General features: G+C 41.2%; 1 protein-coding gene across 20 annotated transcripts in view; it reads right to left on the reverse strand.

Annotated features, from left to right (window-relative positions):
* The window catches only part of MBNL2 (muscleblind like splicing regulator 2), a 1807613-nt gene that overhangs the window by 1050990 nt on the left and 733930 nt on the right, over nt 1-22693 (reverse strand). For all 20 annotated transcript variants that reach the window (XM_044072969.1, XM_044072965.1, XM_044072976.1 and 17 more), the window contains one exon: nt 10142-10977. In XM_044072969.1, the coding sequence (XP_043928904.1) occupies nt 10142-10315 (174 nt within the window). In that variant the 5' untranslated portion in view covers nt 10316-10977. The remainder of the gene's footprint in view (nt 1-10141; nt 10978-22693) is intronic.

Below are 22693 nucleotides of genomic sequence, written 5' to 3' on the forward strand. Positions count from 1 at the left end.
CATTAAAGCTGGGTCAGAGGTTGCTCTATATCCAATGCACAGGTTGTCTCTGAGCAGTCTGTATAACAAAGAGTAAAGTGACAATGATTTTATTCTGTCCACAAAGACAGATCTTGAAGACCCTGAATTTTCTTGTAAAGAACCTTTGTGGTCTTTCCAACTGCTGCAGGTGTTTGGAAAGGAACATATTAAAGGGAGCACTGTACTCTTATTACTAGCCTGATGAGATAAGAGTATGGGGGGGGGGGGTTATAACCTCTTTTTTCTGAAGGCAATGCCCTTACTTATGAGATGAGCAATATAAAATACCCTTCTTGCCACTGTGGAGACATGGTGACTGAAGTTGAGGTTGCTGTCAACTTTCGTGCCCAGGTCTCTCACCACTGACTGTGTGCTTAGGGTATTATTAATAATGGTAGTTTGCAGGAACATCACCCTTGCCAAAGGGGATGATGATCCATTTTTTTTGCATTAAGTTTAAGATCATGACTTTGGCACCAGTCATTAGTCTGGGTAAGACCTTCTTGCAGGTTGTTGACATTGTCAGAGGTTTCAATGACAAAGACATATTGTACTCAATTTGTTATCCTTCTCAACTAAAACCAGGTGAAGATATATAGTGAATCAATTTGTTATCCTTCTCAACTATAGCGAGCATCATCTGCTCTCTCGGAGCCTTATTCTACGTCTCTCTGCTTTCACTCTGATAGTAAATCTATCACAGGAATCCTAAACTTAGGAATATCTTCTAAAATGTAATGTTATATTGTGGAGAACAAATGTATCACATCTGTTACTTAATATGTATGTCAAAGTCTCTTCTATGGAAATTGTATGTCAAAAATCTGTCCTTAAAACTATGTTTTGTACAAAATTGTTCTCTTGGAGCTTTTCTCCCCGGGCCTCCACTGAAAATGGAATTGAAATCCAGTTGTACTCTCCCGGTCAACAAATGTAAAATAAAATAAATAATAAATAAATAAAATAAATAAAAATGACTGCTCCCAGTTTGCAGTCATCAGCAAACTTTGTCAGCCACAGTCCTTTAGTTTTAGCCTGTACTTTGGAGAAGTAGATTTCCGAAGAGTAGGGGTCCCAGAACTGATCCCTGTGGAACACCACTGCTTACAGGTCTGCTGGAGGAGGTGCAGTCCCCTATTTTGACCGTATGAGTTCTATCAGTGAGTCAGTTTGCGACCACTCGACAATATATGGGTTGATACCTAGCTGGGTGAGTTTATCAATGATGCCTGAGTGGGGGAATGTGTCAAAGGGCTTGGCTAAGTCTAGGTAGGCCATATGCACAGATCTGCCCTCATCTAGGGCTTTGGTGACTGTCTCGAAGAAGTCCACCAAGTTTAACAGGCATGATCTCCCCTTGACAAAGCCAAACTGGGTGGGGTCGAGCATTTGGAGATTTCCTATACCTCTGTTAAGGTCCATGATGATTCGTTCCATGGCCTTGCAGATAAGGCTGGTCAGACTAATGGGTCTACAGTTCCCAGGGTCTGTGCATACACCCCCTTTGTGCTAAGGGATGACAGTCAATGTTTTCCATTCTGCTGGGATGAAGCCAGTACTCAGGCTGTGATTGAAAAGCATGCTCAATAGCGATCCTAATTCCTGTTTTAACCCATGCAGAACACAGGCCGGGATGTTGTCCGGTCCCCTAGAGGCTGTGTTTTTGGCCTTGGAGAGGGCATTTAAGACCTACTTCTTGAAGATACTAGGTGGGGGACAGGTTTTAGGGATACTTTGAGGTATATGTGGCGGAGACAGGGGAGTGAAGTTTTCACTGAACCTGTCAGCCGGATTGCTATAGCAAAAGTTCTACATATGCAGTACCATTAACTACGACTTCAGAGTAAATCTGGCCCTTAGCTTCAAGATTACAGATGTAAAGTACAGCTGTGTACACTTACCATAAATGTAGATGGTCAAGTGTATTCACTGTTGCAGTCATTACATTTGGGTTATCTGCTTCCAATAGCCCTCAGTCAGTCTGATTAACAAAGTCTTGGGTACTACGTCAGTTGCTGTCTCTTCTTCCGTGACGTCAGGTTGTCAGAGGTATAAAACATGCAACCGACGTCATAGCATCAGTCTTTCTTGCCACAGATGTCAGGTGCCTCCCTAATGGGAGGCAATTAAATCTATAAATATACAAGGTTATACCTCAAACAAAAAAGCGAATACACCAAAAAGCTTTTAAGCATTGAAAAGGAGAGAAGAGGTATAGCCAAACAAAGTCAGGGGGCTGGAAGGAGGGTAACCAGGACTGCAACACTGAATACACTCGAACATCTACATGTATGGTAAGTTTACACAACTGTACTATGTTCTTCATGTTTCACTGTTGCAGTCATTATATTTGGGTAGATTCCCAAAGCTAAGGTTGGGAGAGGGAATTTAGACAGCATTAGGACCAGCTATAAGGCCCTGCAAAACTGCAGTGGCAAAGCCAGCTCTGGATTTAGAGAAAAATGGCAAATGGTAATGCTTGGTGAAGGTATGTACAGAACTCCAGGTAACAGCTTCTAGGATGTCCCTGGTAGGTACGCCTCTGAGAAAGGCTGTAGAGGTAGATGCAGCACTGGTTGAGTGGGATCTGATCCCCTGTGGGATAGGTTTTCCATGGTGCTTATAGCAGAAATGAATGCAATGGCCTGTCCATTTGGAGATGGTTCGCTTTGAAATAGCCTTCCCCTCTGTCCCTGCTGCAAATGCCACCAGGAGTTGTTCAGATTTCCTTTGAGGTTTAGACCTGTCCAAGTAGAATCTAACTTGTCAGTGCACATCTAAGGAGTGCAGTATCCATTCCCCCTTGTTCTGTGAATTAGGAAAGAAGGTAGGCAAATGAATGGAATGATTAAAGGCCACACTGGATACCACCTTTGGCATGAAAGAGGGATGGTCCTGAGGGAAACCATGTCCGCATGAAAGATGATGAAAGGCTCCACTGCCATAAGGGCCTGTAATTCAGATACCCTTCTTGCTGAAGTGATGGCTAAAAGGGAAGCTGTTTTCCAAGAAAGGAATTTTAAATCTGCAGTAGCAGCTGGCTCGAAAGGAGGAATGGTGAGTTTCTCCAATACAAAGTTAAGGTCCCAGGCTGGAGTAGGAGCTCTCCTGGGTGGTCTTAAATTTTTGGCCCCTCTGAGGAACTGCTTGAGCAGTGGAAGAGAGAAGAGGGGAGGTTCTGTGTTATAATGAGCTAAAATGGCTGAGGCGTGAATTTTTACTGAGGAAAAAGACAGGCCCTTGTGAAGCATCTCAGTTAAGTATTGTAAAATCTGAGGTACATTGGGCACTGCTGTGCTCATTCCTTGAGATTGGTTCCAGGCACAGAATCTTTTCCATTTTTCAGTATACAATTTTCTAATACTAGGCCTCCTTGCCTCTAAAATGACATTCATCACTGGTTTACTGAGGGATGGTAAAGGAAAGCATACATAATTGGCTGCTAGGTTCAGTGTTTGAAGCTGAGGGTGCAGAATCTGGTTCTCCTGCTGAGACAGCAGGGTAGGAGTCTGAGGCAGGTGCCATGGGGCCAACAGTGACACACTGCGCAGGACAGGGTACCAGTGTTGGCATGGCCAAGCTGGTGCAATCAAAATCATCCTTGGTCTATCTTGTTTGATCTTTAGTAGTACTTTGGGGAGCAGAGGCAGAGGAGGAAAGACATAAACTGATAGTTTTTCCAGCTGAAGAAGAGAGCATCCACTTTCCAACCTTGTCTGTGGGGAGTCCCTTGCACAAAATTTTTCTAATTGATAGTTCGGGGGGAGGCAAGCAGGTCTACATCTGGGCTCCCCCATTTGCTTATCAACATGTTGAAAACTCTTGGTTCCAGTTTCCACTCGTGTGGTTCCATGAGGGTTCTGCTTAGTCCATCTGCCAGTGTATTTAGTTTTCCTGGCAGGAATTGAGCTTGTAGATGTACTTGGTAGCTCAAGACTGTGTTCCACAATGCCATGGCTAGTCTGCAGAGGGGGTAAGAATGTGTACCCCCCTGCTTGTTTATGTACTACATAACAGTGGTGTTGTCCGTCTTTACCATTAATTGTCCTGGAAGAATGTGGTCCTTGAAGGCTGTCAGAGCATTCTGTACAGCTAACATTTCTTTATGACTGATGTGAAGGTGCATTTGAACTGGGTTCCATTTGCCATGAATGCACTTCCCTGCCAGGTGCCCCCCCCCCATGCATAGTCTGATGCATCTGTTGTTAGGGTTTGGGCAGCAGGGGGTAGTGTGAATGGTAGTCCCTTGTTTTGGTGGCAGGCCTCTGCCCACCAAAGGAACTCTAGGCGTAGATAAGGAATGATAGGAATCATTACTTCTAGATCCTGAGAATGTTGACACCATAGGCTTTTTAGATACCATTGTAGTTTCCTCATATGCAGTTTTGCATATGGAATTAGAAGAATGCAGGAGGCCATGAACCCCAAGGCTTGTAGTATTTGCCTAGTACATAGCAGAGTTTTTGTGACCACTTGTTTGAAGTAGGTTGTCAAATTAATTTGTTTCTCTGGCGTGAGGAAAGCCATCTGGGAAGTTGTATTCAAGCTTGCTCCCAGGAATATAATTTGTTGAAAGGGTACCAAGTGTGATTTCTTTTCGTTTATGGTGTACCCCAGACAAGTTAGGGCCCTCTGTACAAAAGCCAGAAGATTCAAAAGTATGTCCTGGTTTTCTGCCTGAATTAGACAATCGTCCAGGTACTTGTATATTTGAATATTTCTTTGCCTGCAAAATGCAATGACTGGAGCTAGGCACTTTGTGAATACCCTGGGTGCAGTAGATAAGCTAAAGGGCAGTGCAGAGAACTGATAGGGCATGTAGCCTGCTTTGAAGCGTAGGTATCTTCTGCAAGATTCCCTGATTGGGATGTGCAGGTATGCTTCCTATAAATTTAGTGTTGCCAACCAGGCATCTTTGCATAGCATAAGAAGCAACTGGTGAAGAGTCAGCATCTTGAATTTTGGAATCACCAAAAAGGTGTTTAGAGTAGGTAGGTCCAGGATAGGATGCCATGAATTGTCTTTTCTGGGTACCAGGAAAAATCTCAAGTAGAAACCTTGTCCCTTTTTCTCTTCTGGTACCAACTGAATAGCCCCTATGCTTGAGAGAGAGAGTACTTGCTTTTGGGCCTCTGCCCACTGCTTTGGAGGTAGATCTGGCCAACCGCTTGGAGTTGGTGACGTGTGGAAGTGAAATCTGTATCCTTGGGACACTATATTTAAAACCCATTTGTCCTGGGTAATGAGTCCCCAGTTCTTTGCATGAAGTGCAATCTTTCCCCCCAAAGGGGCAATCAGTTGAGAAGTGCTTGGAAGTTTTAAAAAGAAGTCATTGAGACAGTTTACCATAGGGGGGAGTTTTATTACTCCCAAATTTAGAAGTGGAGGCCCCCACTGCTTAGTACTGTGCATCCCCTGGGACTGAAGCCTGGGTGCTCTGCTGGATCTGGGTTTGGACTGAGAAAGTCTGGAAGAGGCAGGAAAGGACCAATTCTTAGAGGGCCAATGCCTACTAAATCTTGGAGGCTGTACTTGTAAAAAGTCTTTAATAGTTTGCACAGATTTAGCTTTTTCCTCCATCTTTTTAAGAACTTCTGCCTTGTTGCCAAACAGGTGGCCCTGATTTAAGGGAGCATCCAGTAATTTTGCTTTAACATGATCTGGCAAGGATTGCTCCTTAAGCCAAGCATGCCTTCTAAGTACAGACCCAGTTACCGCAGCCCTGCAAGATGCCTCTAGTGAAGCAAAACCACATTTCAATGTATGTTTACCAACTTGTTCAGCAGAATGCATAAAATCCTGTAAATCCTTATTTTCAGCACAATCAGGAATCAACATAATTTTCTGTTTAAGCAATCCAGTAATATGCAGCTGATACTTTAACATAAAACTGGCAATTCAAAGCCCTAATGGCCAAAGATGCAGAAGTGTATACCTTCTTACCCCATCTACCCAACGCCCTGGAGTATCTATCAGAGGGGGTAGGATTTTTGGCAGTAGTAGCTTTAATGCCCTTGGGTCCCTGTGAAATGGTTTCAGGATCCGCAGTAGGATTTTTAAAGAGGAACTTGTGAGAGTCAGGAACCCTGTAATATCTATCAGGTTTTCTGGAAGCAGGAAGTAAAGAGTCAGGAGCCATGCTAGATTCTGAAAAGGCATCATCAACAATGTCCAATACAGAAGATATAGCTAAGGGCCTGTGCTGGGGCAGGAGTAAGAAATCCCTAAGCCTCTTTTTAGAATCAGAGAAATCCTGACTTTCCCAACGAAAAAGCTCCCTGAGAGTATGCAAGGTTTCACCAAAAGAGAAATCCTCTGGGGGGGGGGGGGGGGAGCAGAGGGAATAAAGTCCTCAGCATCAGAATCCTCACAGGTAGATAAGGGTAAATCCTGGTCATCACAGGAAACAGAAATTTCAGAATCCTGGTCAGAACTATCATAAACAAACTCAGTCCTAGGTCTCTTAGAGGGGGAAGGTTGGCTTCCCCTGATTAAAGTAATAAGGTCTTCAGTCATTCTTATCATTTGTTCTTTAGGCATAGAGGCCTGACCATGCAGTCTGGGCGTCAGTTTTCTAGGCATGGTTCGAGTTTTAGGCCTTGAAGAAGAAGATGGAGCCAGTTCAATATACAAGTCAGTAGGCCTGAATACACCCTCAGAAGCCGGTGCCTGCACAGCGGCAACGGACCCATCCAAGGTAGAGACATCCGCAGGTTCCACAGCTGAAGCATCTCGCGGCATACCGGACTCCGAATGGGTCTCAGTAGAGGTCCTCGAATCTGAAGTAGCGGGTTATCAGGGGCTGCAAAGGTTCCTCACTGAGTACCGGCGAACTGGGTGGCCTGTCTCTGTCTTTATCTTTGCGTTTTTTCGGAATGTCGGTAGTTGGATGGCTTACCGAAGACTTATCAGGATAATTGAATTGAGCACCAAAAAATTTAGAAGCGCAAATATACCGATGACAGACAGTTCGTAGTTTAAATAAGGCAGAAAACTGCCAGCGAGGTACGTCGTGGTCAGGGCCTAGGCAAGGAATACAGTACAAATTAAAATCTTTATGAGTTATTTGCTTTCCACAAGAAATGCAATTATTTACTTTTACTGACATCAGTTTAGAGCAAGAAAAAGTTTCCCCAACGGGGTACTTAGCTTTTAGTTGAAGACTGTGGTTCTGAAACCCGAAAACAAATATTTCAGGAGTCGGCCGACCGGCACTTGCAAACTGCTTCTGCTTCAGGCACTGCACGGCAAGAAAGACTGATGTAATGACGTCAGCTGCATGTTTTATACCCCTGACAACCTGACGTCATGGAAGAAGAGACAGCAACCGACGAAGGACCCAAGACTTTGTTAATCAGGCTGACTGAGGGCTACTGCAAGCAGATACCCCAAATGTAATGACTGCAACAGTGAAACACGAAGAACATCTAAAGAACGCTTTGTGATTATCCTTAATTAGGGAAGTTAATATGGATTCGTAGTTAGCTTTGGAGGACTTCACTAGGCATCTTATTTGCTTGTTTAAGTTAAGGAGGGAGTGTTTCCAGTTTTGAGACCATTCATTCCTACTCTTAGACAGCAATTTCTTTCTCCTATTGTATAATCTATTAATGGCAGTTGTCCACCGGGCAGGTTTGTTTTTCCTTTAAGATCCTGAGGTCCTTGACTCTAGTTAGAGGTCTTTACAGTACACTGACCTAACAAAAGCTTTTGATAAGGTATTATAGTGGCCTTTTAAGTTTCTGGATCTCCCTATAATCACCTTATAAGTAGATCTTGCCATTTATATGACTTACTATTAATGAAGCAAATCTCGAAATTTCACTAATGCCATCAAACAGAGACTTCACAGACCCCTATAATGTAAATGGCATGTGATCACCTTCTCATTACTATCTAGTGCCCATGACAGAACTCCTATACACTGACACAAGGAAATATTAACTGTCGATATCGCATGGATTTAGTACAGAACAATGACAATAATGTAAATTAGTATCGTGTCAACACTCTTAATTATGCCATTCCAATATCCTTGCTTTATCACCCCCCTCCCCAAGGTATATGAATGCAAACCTTTTATATAACTACTTCTTTGACAACACTCTCCAGCTGTTTATGGATCTTAGCCTTAATGTAGATACTTTATTATGTCTGTGTATATCTCCATTACCTCCAAGAATTTGGTAACATTCCCCTGCCACCCTGCTTATGTTAGGTAATACAACACATTTTGGTCTAAGCAAGAAATCTGTACTGTTTTTTTTTCACAAACCTGTGCTGAGGCACGTTTCTGTTAACTAGCTACAACCAGTAAGAATGGTTATAGAAACACAGTGTATTATTAAAACAACTTGATACAGTTTTGTTTTTTAGTTGTGCTTTTACCAAAACACTAATCATTTCTAAAGAAATTACTTAAAAAGTTTAAAATCATTGTATAAGAAACTGTCTGATTACTTTTACTTCTGTATTCAAAATATTTAACTGATGTACAGCACTGATCCACATGGACCTTTTTCAGAATCTACACAAGAGCCCAGTCAAATTAATCAACTTTTTCAAAAGTCATACAGGCTAATGGAGTCTGACAGACTCAAACCCTGGACTACAGAATGAAGTTCACTAGCAACTCATATCCTAAATGCTTACTGGCACATATACCACTGGCTGAATTCCTCACCTCAATGGCACATATTTAGAGGTTAATCCCCAATTAAGCAGAAAAGATTCTTCAAAGCCTTATTAATAACCATCTGTTCCCACCACTTCCTGCTCATTAAACATTTTCTGTATGCCACTGCAACTGATGTTATTTATATACGTCATGAATGGGAGAACCCTTCTAAATACAGGTGCTACAGAAAGTGACAAAGCAACATTCCAGCCATGTTAATGTACAGAGGCACCTAGCTTAGCTGGCATCTCTTTGTCATTATCAGCTTTATTTCACGTCTGAAGCTTTCTGTACTCAAAACCATAGCAATGACTAGTTTGACACAAGTGTTACCCCTATCTATCAGTGTCTGGTTACTTCTATGCAACCAAAGTGCCATCTTTCATTTACACTCTTTCAGGGAAGAATTTAAACAGCAACTTAGTTTAGAAAGTAAAGTTTAGAAACTGTATTTACTGCATGGAAAGATAAACATCACAGTGCCAAAATGTTTTTTTTGTGAATAGTTCAGTTGTACTTCTCTTTAGAAAACCATGTGATATTTCTGCTTACAATGATAAATTCATCACATCTAGATACTGCAACAGTTGCAAAACATACAAGCAGAACAAAACGTGGCATTCTTGTTAGTTCTCCACTGAAGGGTAGAACTGGGGCAGCCAGAATACTGGGGAGTCAAACATGGTTAATAATGAAATAGAAAGATAATATAAAATGCAGCTAAAAGAATTTTATAAATGAATACTTCAACCTACAATTTACTTAAATCTTGTTTTCTGTTAGCCCTTAATAAGACTTCAACATGATCAAACAGCACATATAAACAACTCACAATTTCTCTGTAACTATTAAGTAACACAAAATACAAAGCAAAAGCCTGCTTATGAAGCAACGGTAAGAGCTTTGTTAAAAGCTTTTTTAAACTGACAGTCATACTTTTTAGACACTGAAACTATATTTTAACATTTCTTTACAGTTACAGCATAATAAAAAACCAAGATTGAAAGCAAAAGTTATCTCCACAAACACTCCATGGCAAGAAACATCTTTTCAATTTTCTTGGTAAAGTTTACAGCACCAAGTGGAAACTGCAGATACAAGAACCATTAAATAACACCCCACTTCCTTTTTACCTCTATGTACCCAACACACACACACACACACACACACACACACACACACACACACACACACACACACACACACGTGTGTGTGAGTGTGTATTCATTTATGTTTCAGCGTGACAGCAATGTGCTTTTTGTAGTTGCAGTCAGGAATGGCAATACAGCAATTGCTCACATGCACACCAGTAAGCAATAATCCATTTCCTCTGTCTTTTTTTTTTTTTTTAATTCCAAACATGCACACTCATAAAAAATGTACACACACACACATATATGGATATCAGTGTGACATCAATGTTGTGATTATATACTTCCTTACCTTTAGTGAATCAAAGCAAGCAATAACACGTCCATTTTCGACTTGACAACTTTTTGGTGGATGTGCAAATTTGCATTCCTCATCCGAACGTGAACAAGTTCCTCTCTGGAACTGTCTACAAACTTCCAGGGTCAGCCATTTTGTGTCTCGCATAGGATTAATGTTCAAAGCCATATTCCAAAACGTTACGTTTACCTCTAGTACTAGATACTTGTTTCACTTATTTAAATAAGTTTGAAATTCAGGACAAGTGGCACAAGACTACAATGTCTACTTCTAAAAATAAAGGAAACGATCACAATGTTCATCAAAAAGTGCAGTCTTTAAACAGTCCAGTTTAGATAAAGCGGCATAAGAAATGACAATTTATCATCAAGTACTCATAGTTTAGTCAGTATGTCCTAGGTATAGACTTCTGTTCACAGAAAACAAGCATATTAGTGATACATCAAGACCACTCTAAAGTCCAAGTCCCAGGATTGTTTCACTAATACTCTCAAGAAAGTTGCTTTTGTGCAATGGCACTTCTTGATGGAGTACTAATTCTGTACAATATGCTTGCTGGTACTGAACAAACTGTGAGACACTCTGCTGAGCATTCTCCTTAGCTTTGGTAGTGTTCCTTTAACAGCATATGTGTCTCTTCTACTTTGTCTTGTGTTACTGGAGTCAATATAACTCTAAAATTGCTGGCTAAGTGATGTTGCTGAGGAATCTTCTTCCAACCATCAGGCCACGGCCTATCCTAACTAGCAGCAGCAAACTCAGAAAACCCAGATGGAGCTTGTCAGCAACTGTAGCAGCGACTTCAGGCTAGGCACTTGTTAATCAGGAATCTGATAAGACAAACAGAAAAAAGCACTTTCAGAACCTTTATTTAATAAGAGTTAACATTATTTTACATACTCCTTTTTTCCCTATACGCGGCACTTTGGATAAGCAGCATAATGCAGTAAGCCATTGCAGGCTGAGTATAAAAGGCTGAAGTTATGCGTAGCAGGGGAATAGCCAACTGAAACACATATTGCAGCAATATTCTGGGCAAGATTCCAAGGGCTGGAAACAACTCACAAATAAATGAATGTGCCAGACACAATTATTACGCCTATGGCTCCCAAAATGCTCCAGTCTAATGTGACTAGCCTCCAAAAAAGTACATGATACAAACAAGTTCAAAATCCTTTCTTATTTTTTTCTGACGGCACCATTTTCAGCTAATTCTTAAACGCCACCACTATCAACATTTAACATAAGGCTAATTAAAAGGCAGACATTCTTTTTAAGATTCTTTTTAAGATGATACTCTATCACAACAGACCCAATACAGTGAACAAATACATGAAGTTCTCTACAACATAAACAAGTATATCTTCTTCTACCGCTATTACACTTACACCTGAAACATATATTTACTTCAAAGAAAGAAAATCAGAAAAGGCAAGGTGAACAAACTATTGACTGTCAGATAAGAAGGAGCTATTTAACATTTTCAATAAAGCATGAAGACTTTTGAGAAGTGTAAAAGATGCCAAAACCTCTAAGGCAAATCAAGGTGTCCAACAGACTAAAAAGCACAAGCCTTCAATAAAGACCTTTCAGGAGGCAGAGCTGTCTTACAAACCAATCTGTGTTCTTATATAAAAGCATGTTTACATTTCTTAAACTTTGTGGCAATGTGCTTTAATCCTTCATTACATGTCTTTAATTCACCTAAGACGTATAAAAAAAGAATCTGCAAACACATATTAAATGTCAGGAGCCTGGATGTCTCCAGTAACAACTGCAGAAATGCTGATGTCCTTTCCGACACCTCAAATGGCGCAAGTCCATCACTGATATGAAATATGTGCTTATTACCAGCCATTACATCCTTATGCAGCAAATGCCCAATGCAGCAGCATTTAAAACTGTTTCTACAGCCTGCATCTTTGGACATCTTCCCTCATTCTCCTTAGAGCACTAAGCATACAATCACACTATGCAAAGTTATGCAAGGACTCTGCTTGGTACACACAATGCTATTTGAATATATTATGACAATAAAATATCCACATGAAATCAGATTACTAATGACGTTTCCTTATTTGATTTCAGCCAACTAACAGCAATGAGTAAGCTGCTACTGTTAAGGATACATTGTGTATAACAGCCTTTTTAAACAAAACAAAATGCTACTGCATACCTGCAGGTAGAAAACAAAATAAGGCACATCTTGTCTGTAAAAATATGCTAGCTAGATGTAGACTCCAAAAAGCATTTGTCAGCATTAAATGTTGGCTTAAGCTACAAGTACAGTAACAGTGGTTAAATGTGTTTGGTACTCAAGATATAGTATAAGGCAGACAACTACTGGCAAAGACAATAATAAGTGACTGACTTGACAGTTTTTAATTTACTAGGTAATGAACTTGTAACAGTTTTTTTTTTTTATGTTTTTCATTTTATTAATGTGTTAATTAAGGTCTGGATTACAACCACAACGGTAAATGTATTACATATGGACATTTTAGAATGACCAATCAACCAGGATGTTTTAAATGGAAGAACACTAGAGTACTTGAAGAAAGCCTGTGGAGACAATTGGGAAAACATACAAATTCTATACAGCAGTGACTGCAGATCAAGAATGAACAATGAACCCCAAAGCTGTGAGGCAGAGATCTTAAACATGAGTAATCATGCTGCCCCAACCACTGAGGCACCATGCTTTTCACAGACTAAACTACCACACATTCTTGCCTTACATATGACCTGTGTTACAAGGAATTTTCAGGCTAGATGAGATTTCTTAAAATTGCTCATATACTCCGCTAATAATTTAATTACATTTTAATTTCTTTATTTGTTAACTATAAGTAAAATGGCTCACTGCTGAGCATTTTCAGCCTTAAACAGCACCAAAAGAGCAAAGATAACTGCAATATAAACAGAGAGTTTACAGAAGCCAAATGACTGATCAATATGTTTTACGGAAGCAAAATTAAACTGGAGCTCAAGTACAAGGCACAAGAGGATGTACAAACTGCACAACAACCCGATGTACAAACTGAACAACAACCCGAATCGAGATCAGAACTAAACCATGAACCCTGCAGCTGTAAGTCAGAAGCTTTTAACAAATAAAATAAAATGCCACCCATATATCCGAAGCCAGGTCTAGAAATCCATTTAACTTCAAAATAAATATGGAGTTAAAGGACTGCCATCATCTCCCACATTCAGAAGCTTTGCGGCACTATAATACAAAGAATATGGGGGTGTACTGTGCATAGAAATACACACTGACTTTTAACAAGTAACTGTTGATGGGTTCTTAGGTGTACACTAATGGCCACTAGGGCCTTTATAAGCCTAGCCATGCAACCCCAAATGGGTCTCCCAAGTTTTATGTCATAACCAACAAAAAGTCAAAAGTCAGAGATCAGTGACAATAGATCCAGACTACCACTTAGAAGGTGAACACTCACCAGTGTCCAATCCAAGTAGTGTTTACCCAAGGAGGACAGAACAACTCCCTTACGGCCAAACCTGTAAGAACAGATATGGGGGACTAGGCATCCCTGAGTGCATCTGATGGTTTAGGGTGGCCCTAAATAATATAAAGGATTATGCTCAGGTCTCTAATCATAATCATACTGAATGATCAAGAAACAGATGTCAAGAAATTCACTCAAGAATGGAGTGAGGTGAAACTCTTATGGTGAATCCTGACATCCATTTCCAGAACATAATAATAACTGGTTATAACTAGAAATACCTGATAATTTTTTGTACTGCATGGAGCTAACCTGTGTGCCACATATGAGCAGCTACTGAGAGAGAGAGACAGAGAGAGAAGGAGAGAAAGAGAAGAAAAAGTGTACAACAGTAAAGAATTTTACAGCTTTGAAGGATGTAACACACTTATTGCTGCTACAAAAATCTTTATAGTAACAGAGCTGTAGTTACTCCAACGTATTACAACAAATACAGAAAAATAGGAAAAAACTGCAGAAGCATAAATTGTTTTGCGGTTCTTAAACATGTAATATACATAGCACTAACTCACATACAGCAGATAAACACAAAGTGCATATGATTCTGGAACAGCTTAAAAAGTCGTAATATACCTTATGCTGACATTCATAAGTAAGTGTGGCAGCCTGAAGTGTAACATAACAATGATCCACAGCTGGGTGTGGGTAAATCCAGCATTATCAACACCCAGCTTTGGGTTATTGCTTTTAAACAATGACATTATTTAAGAAATAAATTAGTCATTTTTCTTAAATAATTTCCTTGTACAAGGGCACCGTGCTGTTCTTCCACGGTTTTTCACCAGTATCCTGGGGTTTTCCTGATGTACTGAGCATGCATATGGGACTTACGTTCCCACACTTACAGAGTACATCCATGCTTTTGCAAGAAAGCTATGGAGAAAGGAAGATCTCTGTTGCTTCTTTAAAATTTTTTTTTTTTTTTAGTCCCTTAAACATGAAAAAGGAGGAAAGTAAACCCTATGCAAACTAAATAACATACTTGAACCTAGGAAGTCTGTGAAATTCTCAATTTACCAATATTTCCGGAAGATGAACTTCCAATATGGCCTTGCGCTCAGCTCTAGCTCATTTCAAGGGTTAGTAATACATAATCCAGGCAGTCAGCGCCAGTGCCTTGCACGTCTCAGAATCTTGCCATCTCTTCAACTAGCAGCATGAAATTCGCAATCCATACAGTTTACAGGTATAAGGCACATTACGCAAAACTAAAGAAACGTGCCTGATTTTCCTTGCATTTCTGTCCTGTCTCTCGTGTACCTGTAAACTGTCGAGATTGTGAATTCCATACCTTTTGTCATCTTAGCTCAAGAAAACTGAAAAATCATATCATATCAATAGAAGAAAGTCTGGGTGACAGGACTTTCCTCTTTGGTATATGCTCGATTTACAATGGGCACGCTGGTTGTGCAGACCAAGCAGTGTGCTCATTTTTGAAAATTAATGGCCAGTCACTGTATAATATAGCTTTTAAAACTGTTTGAGCTTTCCAGTGGGGCTGTATTTTATGTTCTAGAATGAGATTAGCACATAACAGTGCTGGAATGTGCTCACTAACATTTAAGTACCTTTCCTACATTATTAAGGTGATTAACATGTTTGTCTTTTTCCTGAATTCTGAGTGTACTCACAGCACTCCCAGTACTACATGTTTTTAATGCAATGAAAATGTGGGATGGTTTTCTTTATTTTAGGGACAGGATAAGGGTGGACTTGACATTTGTAAGTGTGACATTTTATTAATACAGGTGAATAGGAGGGACTGGGCAACCCTTACATCAATGATGGTAAGGTAAGTGTAGGCACAAACTTAAAATCAAAAAATGAGTATAACACTGCTGCACTAGGTATCTGACACTTTCTTGTATTAGGCCAGCTACTACTAGCAGACAGCACCCTGATGGCAAAAAGCATACAGGAATGCAATGAAGGCCAGTGGCAATGGCACATCTAGTCACAAATCCTGCAGAGCTGGACAGTACACACATCTTTTGTATGTGACACTAAAAAACACTTTAAAGCTAGCACATATGCATTCTGGTTCTTGTTAGTTCTTACCAGTGGAATCATAAATGACCAACAGTATCCACAAATGTCAATAAATGAACATGGCCATATGAACAGAGTAATGATGGCCCAAAGCACTACATGTGAGAACAACAGTATGAAACCTATGTGCTGCTTGCATAAACATACAATCAACAAAAAGGGAGGAGTACAGTTTTGCCTCCATTCTTAAGTCTTTCAGACCTGGAAAGGTTTACAATATGAAAAATAACACTCAACCCAGTCAAAAAATGTCTGAAAACTATTCATATGTCTGCAAACAAATATAATCACAGTGACATAAAATAATCATGCTTACTGTATTATCAACATGTACACCTTCAAATTCACCTTTTAACATACACACGCCCCAACTGTACAACACTGGGACACTTAAAAAATGTAAGGATGATACCCTTGTTACACCCACTAAAATACTCTGCACAGTTAACTGGTTTGAGAACACATAGCAGTACTCTTAAAAAAAGATTACACAAAACACAACTAAGCCTTCACTATTGCTATTCATCATGCAACATATCCCTGACGCACAGAAACAGGCTATAGTTAGACCTATACACAAGGAACTACACACCATTTAATTATCTGACTATGTACCTAGATCAAGCCAAAACATTCAGTACTATTTCTCATTCTGGTGTACAGACAGCCTTGTAAAAAATAATAATGACAAATTTGTAAAGTGGATACTTAATTGACAGAAGAAACAGATGTTAATGGATAAATTATAAGTTCAAATCCAAAAAAGAGGCCAGCACCAAGAGTGATACAGTACAGTTTTGTACCTACCATAAATGTAGATGTTCGAGTGTATACACTGCTTCAGTCATTACACTTGGGTTATCCTGCCATCAGGCGGTTCCCCAGTCGGCCTGAGTTCCAAAGTCTTGGTCCGGCATCGGTTGCTGCCGCCTCCTCCCTGACGTCAGTGCGACAGGGGTATAATAAGATGCAGCTGACACCATTTTCTTCAGTTTTTCTTGCCCCAGATGTCAGGTGCCCCCAAATAGGTAGGCAATTCAAATTGCTAATAAAACATACATAAGAAAAGCAAACAACAACTTTCAGCTACCAGCAAATACTCCCCATAGGTAGTAAAGGATAGAGGGCATAGGTATGTATCAGCAAGTAAGAGGGGAAGGAGGGAGGGTAACCTGGACTGCAGCAGTGCATGCACTCGAACATCTACATTTATGGTAGGTACAAAACTGTACTATGTTCATCATGTTACACTGCTGCAGTCATTACACTTGGGTAGAATCCCAAAGCTGAGGTAGGGTGGCTGGTTCTATAAGGCATTAGGGGTGGCTAAAAGGCCCTGCAGCACTGCAGTGGCGAAGCCAGCTCTGGATTTAGAGTATAGAGGCAGATGGTAATGCTTGGTGAAGGTATGCACAGAACTCCAAGTTGCTGCTTCCAAAATATCCTTGGTAGGTACTCCTCTGAGGTAGGCAGTTGAAGTGGCTGTTGCCCTGGTGGAGTGAGATCTAATGCTGCTAGGTACAGGTTTCCCATGGTGTGTATAGCAGAAACGTATGCAATGTCCTATCCATTTTGAAATAGTCTGTTTTGAAATGGCTTTTCCCTGTGCTCCTGCAGCATATGCTACCAATAATTGCTCAGATTTTCTGAAAGCTTTGGTTTTGTCCAGGTAGAAGCGTAACTGCCTGTGAATGTCCAAAGAATGCAGTAGTCTCTCCCCTTTATTCTGTGGTTTTGGATAAAAAGTTGGCAAGTGAATAGTTTGGTTTAGAGCCACACTAGATACCACCTTTGGCATAAACGTAGGGTTAGTTCTTAAAGACATCTGTCCTGGTGGAAAATGAGGAAAGATTCCACTGCCATTAGTGCCTGTAATTCTGAAACTCTTCGTGGTGATGTTACTGCCAGGAGCAGAGCAGTTTTCCAAGAGATATATCGTAATTCTGCTGTGTTAGCTGGCTCAAAAGGAGGTAAAGTTAATTTTTCCAAAACAAAGTTGAGGTCCCAAGTTGGAGTAGGTGCTCTACAGGGCGGTGTTATGTTTTTAGCCCCTCTGAGGTACTGCCTTAGCAAAGGATTAGAGAAAAATTGGTGGATCCGTGTTGTAAAGGGCAGAGATGGTAGTGGCGTGGATCTTGATAGATGAGGAGAGGCCTTTGTCCAACATCTCAGTTAAATATCGTAGTATCTGAGGAATGTTTGGGACAAGAGGGTCAAGGCTGTGAGCCTGGTTCCAGGCACAGAATCTCTTCCATTTATCCGAATAGGCTTTCCTGGTACTAGGCCTTCTGGCCTCCAGAATGACATCCATAACAGCTTTGGAGACAGGCATTGCTTGCTTTGCTAAGGAATCTTCCATGCAGCTAGGTTTAAGGTCATTAGCTGGCTGTGAAGTATCTGATTGTTGTGCTGAGTCAGCAGATGTGGGATTTGAGGCAAAATCCAGGGTGGTCCTTGTGCTAAGTTCTTTAAGATTGGGTACCACTGCTGGCGTGGCCAGTCTGGTGCAATCAGGATCATCTTTGGCTCTTCTTGCCTGGCTTTTATGAGTACCTTTGGAAGGAGAAGCAGTGGTGGGAAAGCATATACTTGTAGGTTTTTCCAGCTGAATGAGTGGGCATCCACTTTCCATGCTTGTGGATGGTAACTCCTTGTGCAGAATTTCTGTAGCTGGCAGTTCATTGGAGATGCAAACAGATCTATGTCTGGGCTCCACCATTTCTGTGTTATCATTCTGAATATTTGTGGATTCAATTCCCATTCATGGGGATCCATGATGTTTCTGCTTAAGTTGACTGCCAGTGTGTTTTTCTCTCCTGGCAGGAATTGTGCTTGCAGATGAACTTGATAGAGTAGAGCTGTGTTCCACAAGGTCATGGCTTGTCTGCAGAGGGGGTAGGAGTGAGTGCCCCCTTGCTTGTTTATGTACCACATAATTGTGGTGTTGTCTGTCTTTAGTAGTAGTTGTCCTGGATGCAGCAGGTCCTTGAAAGCTATAAGGGCATTTTGTACAGCTAGCATCTCTTTTTGATTGATGTGAAGATGCCTTTGTTCCGCGGGCCACTTGCCCTGAATACATCTGCCTGCCATGTGTGCTCCCCAGGCGTAATCCAATGCATCTGTTGTCAGTGTTTGCCTGGCTATGGGTTGATTAAAAGGCTGTCCCTTGTTGAGGTGACAAGCTTGAACCCACCATCAAAACTCCTGTTGAAGGCAAGGAATTAGTGGTATAACTGTTTCCAAACTTTGACAGTGTTGAGACCATACATTCTTTAGGTACCATTGTAGTTTCCTCATATGCAGTCTGGCATATGGAATTAGTAGTACGCAAGATGCCATGTAACCAAAGGCCTGCAGAATTTTTTCTTGCAGGGAGTTGGGTCTTTGTTGCCATCAATTGAAAGTATTGAGTCAGTTGTCCTTGTTTGTCTGGCATGAGATAAGCCATCTGGGCCGTTGTGTTCAAGCTTGCCTCCAGGAATATTATCTCTTGTGAGGGCACTAGTTTTGATTTCTTTTCGTTTACTGTGTACCCCAAGCAACTTAATAAATTTTTTACAAACGCCAGATGCTTTAAAAGAATGTCCTTGCTCTCTGCTTGAATCAGGCAGTCGTCCAGGTACGTATAAATCTGAATTCCTTTCTGTCTGCAAAATGCAATTACTAGTGCCAGGCACTTTGTGAAGACCCTGGGCGCAGTGGATAAGCCAAAGGGCAGTGCAGAGAATTGATAGTGCATTGAACCAGCTATGAATCCGAGGTATCTTCTGCAGTTTTGTCTGATAGGGACATGCAGGTATGCCTCCTTGAGGTCCAAGGTCACAAGCCAAGCTTTCTTGCGCAGCATGGGAAGAAGCTGCTGTAGTGTCAACATTTTGAATTTCGGAACATCCAGGTAAGTGTTTAGAGAAGAAAGATCCAGAATGGGCCTCCAGGCTTTGTCCTTTCTGGGAACCAGAAAGAGTCTTAAGTAAAATCTTTGTCCTTGCTCCTGTGGTGGTACCTTTTGAATAGCTCTCATATCCATGAGTGCTGTAATTTGTTTTTGAGCCTCTTCCTATTGATTTGGTGGCAGATTTTGCATTCCTTTTAACCTTGGCAGAGTGTGAAAGTGGAACCTGTAACCTTGAGATACACTGTTGAGAACCCATTTGTCTTTGGTGATCATATGCCAATTGTGATAGAAAAGTGCCAGTTTTCCACCCAAGGGGCTGCCAAGAGAGAATTGTTTGGAAGCTGTAGTGGGAAGTCACTGGGGCTGCTTTTTATATGGTTGGAGCCTGTCTTCCCCTACTTTCTGGCCTGATGCAACCCATTGTCGAGGCCTGTAAGGAATTTGTGATTGACCTCTACCTCTTGGACGTCTATATCTGCTCCTTTGAGGTCTGTCTGTAACTGGAAAGGACCAATTCTTAGTTGGCCAATTTCTGCTAAATCGAGGAGGCTGAACCTGTAAGAAATCCTTCACCGTTTGCATAGATTTTGCCTTATCCTCCATTTTCTTTAATACCTCTTCTGCCTTAACTCCAAATAACACATCCTGCTGCAAAGGTGCATCCAATAATTTTGCTTTAACATGATCTGGTAACGTATGTTCTTTTAACCAAGCATGTCTTCTAATGACAGAGCCTGTAACTGCTGCTCTACAGGAGGTCTCTAAAAGAATCAACACCACATTGCAAAGTATGTTTTCCCACTTGTTCAGCTGCATGCAATAAATCCTGCATTTCTTTAAAATTAGGAGGATCTGAATCTGGAAGCATTTTTTGTTTCAACTGAGGCATCAAAAATTGCTGATATTTTAGCATGTGAAACTGGCAATTTAAGGCTCTCATTGCTAAAGTTGCAGACGTATATACTTTCTTTCCCCATCTGTCTAATGCTCTGGAATCTCTGTCACAGGGAACTGGATTCTTGGCTGATGAGGCCTTAACCCCTTTAGGTCCCTGAGAAATAGTTTCAGGGTCAGCAACAGGGCTTTTATACAGAAATTTGTGAGAGTCAGGGACTCTGTAGTATCTGTCAGGTTTAACTGGGGCTGGAGGTAAGGAAGCAGGATTTAAGCTGGATTCAGTATACACATCATCCACAATATCTAACACTGGTGGAATAGCAAGGGGTCTGTGTTGAGGTAATAAAAGGAAGTCTCTGAGCCTTTTCTTGGATTCTGAGTAATCCTGGCCTTCCCAGTGGAAATGCTCCCTTATGGTATGTAAGGTTTCCCCAAAGGAGTAGTCCTCTGGAGGAGAGGCTGATGGGATTGACTCCTCAGCATCAGAATCCTCATAAGGGGGTAAAGAATATCCTAGGTCTGAGGAAAAATCTGAAGAGATGGAGACCTGGTCGGATGAGTCATAGTCTGCATCCTGTCTAGGCCTTTTATCAGGAGGGGGAAGGGACCCCCTGATCAGAGTGATTAGGTCTTCGGCCATTTTGAGCATTTGTTTCTTAGGCATGGAGGCCTGTCCAGGAGAATGCTGTATTTGTTTCTTTGCTTTTAAAGGAGGCTTAGACTTAGCAGAGGGTTTAATGCTTAACTGAGTAGGTCTGAAAACACCCTCTGAAGCTGCGGGTAGCTCAGCTACTCCGGATCCCTCTGAAGGGTTAGTTTCGATAGGCTGAATAACTTGAGTGTCTAAAGGCCCAGCCATCTCCACGTGGGAGCCAGAGGCGGCCTGTGGTTCTACAGAAGCGGTCGTCACGGGCTGCAAAGGCATCTCGCTGCAACATGGAGAACCGGCGACTGGCCTAGAAGAGGCTTCGTCGTCAGTTTTGGGCCTTAGATGCCTATCCTTGTCTTTGCGCTTTTTACGTATTCTGGTCGTCGGAAGTTCCGACGGCATGGTATAATTGAAATTTCTACCAAAATAATGTCGGGCAAAATCAAACCGACGTTTAATAGTGCGCTTGTTAAACCTAGCACAAAACTGACAACCAGTGACGTCGTGGTCTGGGGCCTATGCATGGGATACAACAGGAATGGAAATCCTATGAGGTATTTGCTTCCCACAAGAAACACCGTTATTAACTTTTACTGACATCGGTCTGAGGCAAGAAAAAGTTTCCCCAACGGGGTACTTAGCTTTGTAGAAGACTTCGGTTCTGGATTCGGAATGAAAATCTCAGGAGATGGCCGACCGGCACTTGCGAACTGCTTTTGCTTCGGGCACCGCGCGGCAAGAAAGACTGAAGAAAATGGCATCGGCTGCATCTAATATACCCCTGTCGCACTGACGTCAGGGAGGAGGCGACAGCAACCGATGCCGGACCAAGACTTTGGAACTCAGGCCGACTGGGGAACTGCCTGATGGCAGGATAACCCAAGTGTAATGACTGCAGTAGTGTAACACGATGAACATCTGAGTTTATTACAAATTCAAACCGGTTTCGGCAGTCTTGCCTTCATCAGTGAATACCATTATCATCATATGTCATTCTTTATATACATCGAACACAATGCCCCAATTAAGTAATTAAAGAGACAGTAGTATCAAGAAGTCAGTAATAATAAAAACTGGAAATACCTCTATTAGTATATGAATGAACATTCTCATATATAGTAGTAATTTAATATTTTATGTATTGATTATAAATGATCATTTAAACCAGGAGAAAAAAGAGCTCCTAGCCTAATGATCCACATCCTTTCTTTGTCATTCAAAATACTGTGCCATCCTAACTTATTCACTCTATCACCCACTATCTTATCAATAATACAAAAATGGAATATTGCTGAATTGTGATCACATACATGTTTGTAGAGAGCATTCGTCATTCGTTTGTTGCAAATGTCACTTAGAAGTTCAGACATTCTTATTCTAAAAGGTGTAGACGTTTGTCTAACATAAAAAGATGAACAGGAACATGTGGCCAAATAGACCACCCAGTCTGTTCCACAATTTGCAAAATGCCTGATCTTGTGTTCCATTTGGGTATTTTTACTAGATAACTCCTTAGACTTAGGTAT

This window comes from Protopterus annectens, chromosome 5.part1, assembly GCF_019279795.1.
Source record: "Protopterus annectens isolate FY-2018-M chromosome 5.part1, PAN1.0, whole genome shotgun sequence".
Taxonomy (NCBI): domain Eukaryota; kingdom Metazoa; phylum Chordata; order Ceratodontiformes; family Protopteridae; genus Protopterus; species Protopterus annectens.